Below are 8,358 nucleotides of genomic sequence, written 5' to 3' on the forward strand. Positions count from 1 at the left end.
ATTTTATAGACTTTCTTGTCCTGCCTTGGTGATGAAAAACACTCAGGTTCCATCATGGCATTGTTAAACCTTTCATGCCACTGATTTTTATTTGGATTTGAAAGAGACTTTTGTGGTACCGTCTTTTAGACAAAAGTTGGTTTCTATTTCTATATAGGATAAATTCGATTCTTCTTATTCATTTGAAAATAATAAATTCAATTTTTTCCTTGATTCAAATCTTGTGTGTATCAATTCTTTATCTAGATATGATAATATATACTTCCTTAATTTGGTTGCCTATTATATTAAAACTTTACATGTGAATTCATGTTGTATTAAACGTAAATTAACCAATGAGAATTTTGCTACATTATGACACGAGCGTTTAAGTCACATTTCTTGAAAGAGAATAAAAAGCCTTGTATCAGAAGAAATTCTTAATCCCCTTGATTTTTCAGGATTACGTATTTTCGTAAATTGTATCAAGGCGAAACATACAAATATAAGGAAATTAGATGCCAATAGGACTTTAGACATCTTAGAACTAATTCATGTGGATATCTATAGGCCATTCATTTCGTCTTCTTGGAATGGTCAATACTCAATTATTACATTCATCGACAGTTATTCTCGCTATAGCTACCTATATCTTATTCATGAGAAATTCCAATCACTGGACATGTTCAAGTCTTATAAAGTTGAAGTTGAAACCAACTAGACAAAAGAATAAAATGCCTTAATCTGATCCTGGGTGGTGAATACTATGGTAGATATGATGGATCAGGAGAACATTTAGGTCCTTTTACTAAATTCCTAGAGAAATATAGAATCGTCCAACAGTACACGATGCCAAGTTTTCCTAGCATGAACGATGTTGTTGAAAAATGAAATAGAACACTTAAGAACATGTCAGTATTACGATTAGTCATTCACCATATCAAAACTCTCTGGAGAAAAACATTAAAAACTACAGCTTATATTCTCAATAGTGTTCCAAGTAAAGTCTAGTTTGAAGCATTTGCACATTTGGGACTGTTTAGCTGAGGCAAGGCCTTACAGGCCGAGTGAAAAGAAATTGGATTCCAAAACTATCGATCATTATTTTATTGGATACTTTGAGAGCTCGAAGGGTCACAAATTTTATGATCACACTATAAAGTCAACTTTTGAAACGAGTGCTACATTCGTTGAGAATGTAGAGTTTATGGGGAAGATAAGGTTATGAATTTTGTCTTTGATGAGGAATATATAAATAGTCATTTTGTTGCAATTGACAATGATGACAATCAGGGACAAATTTTTGTTCTAGATTTTGTTCAAGAACCAATATCCGATCTAGATAATGTTCCAGAACCCCCTATAAATAATCGAGAAATTGCTCCAAAAGAACAAATTTAACAACCTCAAGAACAAATGCCATTAAGAATATCCAATAGAGAAAGAAGAAATGCAATTTCAGATGACTTTATAGTATTTCTACAAGAATATGAGGATGGCATTCCATTGATGGAAGAAGATCCAATCAACTTTCATCAAGCAATGCAAAGTGATAATTCTTAAAAGTGGATTGCTGCCATGAATGAAGAAATAAGTCCATGAAAGACAATGATGTTTGGAACTTGTCACATTGCCTGAAGGTACGGAACACATTGGTTTCAAATGGATATTTAAAACCAAGAGATAATCTGAAAAGATATAAGGCTCGTCTTGTTGCAAAGAGCTTTCAACAAAAATGTATCAATTACAAAGAGACTTTCTCTCTAATTTCAACGAAAGACTACTTCAGAATTATAATGACACTTGTAGCACATTTTGATCTTGAGCTACATTAGATAGATGTAAAAACGAGATTTTTCAATGGTGATATTGATGAGACCATATATATGATGCAAAAGGAAAACTTTATGTCAAGAAACCGAAAGAAAATGATTCGCAAATTAAAGAAATCCATCTATTGCAGACTTCTCATCAATGGTATCACAAATTTATCAAATAATCATCTTGTTTGATTTTTAAATAAATATAGTTGATGATAGTGTATATCATAAGTTCAGTGGAAATAAATATATTTTCCTAGCATTATATGTCGATGACATACTACTTGCCTCGCTTATTGCATAAAATTAAGAAATTTGTATCAAAGAATTTTGAAATGATCGATCTTGGTGATCCTCTTTTATATTAGGAGTATAGATACACTAGGATCATTTTCGGGGTATTCTTGGATTATCACAAAAGAGTTATATAAGATATTTAAGATATATGGAATACAGAATTACAAACCAGAAGATATCCCTATTGCTAAAGAAGACAAATTTAGTCTTTGAGTAAAATGAAATGCAGAAAATTCCGTTAACAAGAAATCAAATCAATTGGATAACATTGGTTATTTTGATTCTGATTTTGCTGGATGTCAAGACAGTGGGCAATTCACATCAAGCTATGTCTTCCTGCTGGTTGGAGAAACTATATCTTGGAAGAGTGCCAAGCAGACACTCACACATTCTTCAACCATGATTATGGAGTTTATAGTATGTTATGAGGCATCCAGTCAAGGAATATGGTTGCGAAATTCTCATTGGACCACGAATTTTGGATGGAATTGAAAGATCTTTTAAATTATTTTATGACAATAAGTCAGCAATTTTGTATTCGAACAACAATAAAACTTCATCAAAGTCTAAGTTTATTGATAAGAAATTTCTAATTGTTAAATAAAGAGTTTAAAGAGTGATCAGGTTGCTATAGAACATATTAGAACAAATTGTGCGAAAGCAAATTCATTTACTAAAAGGCTACTACTCAAGGTCTTTCATGAGCATAATGCTTACATAGGCATTTTATATTTTGATGATGTTTTAGTCTAGTAAGAGTTTGTAATTTTGGATGTTGTCTCTGTGGCACATGATTTTGTTTGTGCTCATTCAAGTTTATTTCAATAATAAAGTGTTCAATTCAATTTTCATTAAAGTACAAGGTATTAAAAAATACAGTAAAACTAGTTGGAAATAGACATGTTTAGATTGCATACATTTAATTTTCATGCTACACATTCATACTTGATTTATATCATCTAATTGTGTTAATATACATGATCATTGACGACTTTAATTATGATATTTGTAACGAATATCGCTTTGACTCTATATTGAAATAATTGATGAATGAGATTGTTTGAAAATGCCTTTTTGTTATGATAGAAAAAGTTTTGAGCTAATAAAATTCTACACATTTATAAAGTAATATATGTGGTCCAAGTGGAAGATTATTGGAAAAACTAAACTAATTACATATGTAGGTTCACATGATAAATGCCATCTTAAAATTAAACCTAAAATTAAAGTGGTCTAATAAACAATTAAGAAATAAAACTTTGGACATCTAAATAAAGTAGATCGAAATATAAGTGTAAAGACCATATTCCTTTATAATTATATTTCATGATGGACGAAATATATATGAAAGCTATATATAAGATTATGGTCCTCAATTCATATACAATTTTTTCTTTCTTTGTTCATCCCATCAACACAAGAATTAATAGAGAAAGCACATTAAAGAGAAAGATCGTATAAAAAAATTCAAGAATCAAAAAGAATAATTCAAAAATCCATAATTAAGAGTCAAAATTAAAGATCTAGAAGTAAAGATTCAAGAATTGTAATTCACAACTTCAAAATTCATTAATTATTTTTCTTGATGATTTGACATGACAATTATGTAAAGTTTATGAACTTTAAATATCATAAATATTCAACAAAAACAACCCCAACAAACCATTTGTCCCAACATATTATACCAGCATCCCTTTGGGTTCTTCGGTCATCGAAGGTGTATATAACATTCCAAACTTCGTTTAGCCTCCAACAAGGTTGTGATAACACACTTACCAAAAAACATAGAAAATAAATTCATTTATGTGTAGCATAACATCCAACTACGAATACCAATCTTATTATGCAACTATCCAAATCAGAAACATATCCAGTAACTAATAAAACAAGCTACCTACACACCAAACAAAGCATAAACATTAATAATTACATTAAATTATATTTTTTCTAGTGACTATGGTGATGGCCAGGCAGTTTCTCCTTGATCTTCTCCATCACACCCTTCTCGTGCTGCGGCGCAGCAGTAGTAGACGTTGCACTGCCGGCCGTGTTGGTGGCCGTTGTGGTGGCGCTGTGTGCGGCTTCATCGTTGTCGTCGTGCTTCCCAACTGTCAATTTCTCCTTTATTTTCTCTTTCAATCCCTTCTTCCTCCTCCCACCTTGACCGTCGTCCTCCGACTTCAATTTATACAAACAGATAATCAAACATTAAAAGGAAAAATTTACACATTATTGACTTCAGATACATGAAGAATACTGAGTGTAATAACCCTTCTAAGATTTCAATTGTTTTAATCGAATTCCACACAAAGATAACAAGTTTGGTACACTAGATGAAAAATGATTAAATTTCAAGAATCTTAAATATCCAAATTAAACTCACCGAGCTAGAGCTAGAACTGCTCAAGCGATGAAGCTGCCCTTGCTCCTGCTGCTGCTGCTGGTGGTGCTGCTGCTCATCATATTTTTGGCCACAGGTGCCAATCCCGCCTACCCCAGTACCACCATGGAGAATACCGGTGGCAGAACCAGCATGCACAGCCCCAGTTCCACCGCCGGAAGTGGTGACGACACCAGTAAGATGAATAGGATTGCCATACTCATCAGTTAGTTTAACAGGTTTCCCATATTGATCTGCAAGCTGAATTGGATTACCATGTTCATCACGTATATCTGCCATTTTTAAGGACAAATTAAACAGAGTTTGAATAGATGAATATACAAGTGAAGATTGCTATCTGGGGTTCTTAAAATAAGGAAAACGAAAGACGGTGGGGCAGCAGCACTTTTTTGCATGTAATTAGGGTTCTTACACGTAGTGTAAAAGGTGGCAGAACATAATGCCACGTAAGGATAGTGGACACGCCGGACATGGTTTTGTTTTCACCAATTTTAAGGATTGGGACGAGGCCAACGGCATGTTTGGCTTAGGTTTGTAAAATATTTAAAATTGATCAAATCATTTTTTATCCACATTTTTGTCGTATCTATAAGTAATACACTCCTAATCTTCACTTATTTTTATCTATTTATAATTAAATCGTTTATGAACACTTTCCAAATTTACACATTATACGACTCGATCTTATTTCTAGTTCGAATTCATATGCGAAAGAATGCATTTAATTTTAGGATTATCGTATAAGATTGCACACGTCATAAACGTAATTGTTAACACTTATTGCCCATGTGTCATTTATACAATGATCTAAATTTATTGTGAGCCTCCCAATATTATAATAAGTAACAAATTATCTAAATAGTACACAAATATTTAAATAATATAATAATCGTGCGCAACCAATCGAGAACACGAGAATTCACTAAAATAATTATTCACTGAATTAGAAATAGATACCAAATGGTCTCATCATCATTCATAAAATATGAAGTTTAGCCTAGCATGTTTGTATTCAAATTATACAAAAAGTTATTGAAAAGATATCGTCCAAATGAAAGAATACAAGGAAGAACTTGAAACTTCAACTTCTAGGCCTTAAACTTGAATTCAAGCTTTGCAACTTCAATTCTTGTTGTAAAATAACTTCTTGCCTCTTGCTAGACGTCTCTTGTCTGATAAAAAGCTTGGTAAACTATTGTGGACGGGCCTCTCTTAGGTTAAAAAGGTGCTAAGAAATCATTCCATACATAATTGGATCAAAATAAGATCAGATTTGTCCTTCTCGAGACACCCAAGCGTGGCCATGGGCATCTGGCTTGCACATGCATGGGCAAGTCACTTTAGGCTCAATCAGCCTCAAGAAGGACCTTGCGCACACAAGTAATTTGTACATTTCCTTCAGAGGTCGTCAATATGTTTACTCTCTCTCTCTCTCTCTCTCTCTCTATTCAATTGGGTTAATTTAAAGTATGTTGAAAACTGACTTAAAGGGATACAATTCTTCTAGAAATATATATTTTCCAATTTGAACGGTTAGCATGTGAAAAATAGGATTCAATCTGAAGTTGAAAAGTTTGGGTCATAACTTGTTCAGTTGGAAATTGATTTGTGAAAATATTTTGACTATATTTCATCTGTCTCACTTTTAATTGTATCCAATTGATTTAAATGTATCCAATTGATCATATGTGATCTTTAATCATCATTTTGTATATGAATCAATTATTGAATATTTGCACTTTGATCCTCAAACTTTGAATTTCATGCAATTTCGCCTTTTTCCTCGTTCATTTTCTTCAATTTTGCCAATTTCATTGATCTTTACCTAGCAAACACAATATATATAGAATTAAGCCATAATTTATTAAAATATCCAACAAATATTCTAATTTAAAAGCCTAAATACGTATATGAAATGTGCTTATCAACACCCCGAACTTAAATATTTGTTGTCATCACACAAACTATAGTGTAAAACAAAAATTGGCTAGATAGCCTGTTGTTGGTCTGAGGATTAAAATTTTCATGTCAATAATATGAGTAGCTTCAAAATCATATAGTTGGAATTAACCTCTACTTATCCCATGCAGAACTTTATGTGTGTGTGTGGAAATTCATGTAAAATATCATAAATTCTCAGCCCTCAACGGTAAAAAATCTCCTCTCTTCCCTTGTGAGATACACATATCTCACCTCCAAACTTATTCTTTTCACTCATTTTTCAAAGATTTGATCCAAGGCTGAATTTTTAGATGATCTTAATCTTCATTGCTCTAGTTTGAGTGGACTTCACTAGAATCAAGTTAACACTTCAATAAATAAGAATCTTCCTATAGTTTTACCGCTTTGACTCCTAAGATTCAACCAGATTAATTATTTCTAATTAAAGGTTTAGTGCTTTCAAACAAGTATTTGGGGTTTAGTCAAAGTATTTAGTGCGTCTTTTGTTTCGTGCATTTGTTTTTTTCCTCAATTATGCTTTGTGTATTCTATTTGATGGACTAGCTTGATCCCTTTTTAAGTTTTCGTTTTGGGATTTTCAATGTGTCCTCACTGGGATCTTTTAAAGGGTATTTCGTAAAATGACAGCTTTTTCCTTTTGCATATTACGATTAGTGTCATACCCCTTATCGAATACTGATTCTTAAAAATCGAACACTCGCTCAAGATTTTCACCTAACATCCATCCTATTGACCTTTAACAATCCACAGAACAAAATAGCATGAAAACCCTATTCATCACATGTTTCCCTACACTAGTTTAACCATCTTCAAGCAATCCTAAAAGTAATTTTAGGATAATATAATAGTAACTTTTCTCGGTTTTAGCAACTAAATTCCACTATATTCAACATATTTCATCATATGAACCAATACACTCGTTCATGATGCAAATAATAATAATAATAATAATAATAATAATAATAATAATAATAATAATAATAATAATAATAATAAATGAAGCCGTGCATAAGTTTTGATCAAGTTCCACATGAATGAGCATCACTGTCGGCAACAGCATCTAATCACACAAGCACAAAAAAAGCAGTAAGAAAGTTGAATATAACTTCTTCTTCTTTTCTTTTCTTTTCGTTTCTTTATTTATTTTTATTTTTTTACTATATAGCACACAAAAAAACAGTAAAAACATACATAATCGATGATAATATCCCATCCCAAAATTAAAACGTGCATTACTCTCGATGTATGAGAAAATGACACTAAGTATGGAAGAGATGTTGGGAATCTACTTATACATGCACAGCGGAATTTAAAATATATTTCGATTCCCATCCAATAGATCTCATTGTGTTTGGTTAGGAATTGTGATAGGATTGTACCTTTTCCAGATCTGCAATCCTTTTGCTTTTCTTTTCGTTCCACAACTTTGATTCGCCACCACAGCTGTCCAATTGTCCAGCCTCCAACGGTGATCCACACAGAGAATTTGATTGCAGCCTCTAGGGTTTTCTCTTGTGCTAGCAAGAATAATGAAAACCTTAATGGACCTCAAACCCTAGTTATGTATTTATATAAACCCAAACAGGCTCGGCCCGGTCCGGTCCAATAATTAATTAATCCAATTAATCAAACTCGGCCCGTGAATTAATTAATCCAATTAATTAATTCGAAAATATAAATAACAAATCCAATTAATTAATTTATCCAACGATTGTTAAATTAACCAATTGGCAATTTGCAATCTTCCAATTCTCTTTTGTGTGTGACCCATTAGGTTCCCGACCACGATGCCTAACGACGTGAAATATTATTTTGATCTAATCAAAATTGATAAATTAAAACACTCTTTTAATTTATCGTCAATTCACATTCGCCGTCCCTGATTGACATCTAGCAATG

General features: G+C 32.3%; 1 protein-coding gene across 1 annotated transcript; it reads right to left on the bottom strand.

Moving 5' to 3' along the window:
• Window positions 1–3,854: 3,854 nt before the first annotated feature.
• LOC111394951 (late embryogenesis abundant protein-like) lies at window positions 3,855–4,812 on the bottom strand. Its single transcript, XM_023020989.1, has 2 exons — window positions 4,480–4,812; window positions 3,855–4,274 (listed from the first exon to the last, which is right to left on the bottom strand). The coding sequence occupies exons 1-2, from the start codon at window positions 4,774–4,776 to the stop codon at window positions 4,044–4,046; spliced, it is 528 nt and encodes a 175-aa protein (XP_022876757.1). The 5' UTR covers window positions 4,777–4,812; the 3' UTR covers window positions 3,855–4,043.
• Between the last annotated feature and the right edge of the window lie 3,546 nt (window positions 4,813–8,358).

The sequence above is a fragment of the Olea europaea genome, chromosome 5 (assembly GCF_002742605.1).
Source record: "Olea europaea var. sylvestris chromosome 5, O_europaea_v1, whole genome shotgun sequence".
Lineage (NCBI taxonomy): Eukaryota > Viridiplantae > Streptophyta > Magnoliopsida > Lamiales > Oleaceae > Olea > Olea europaea.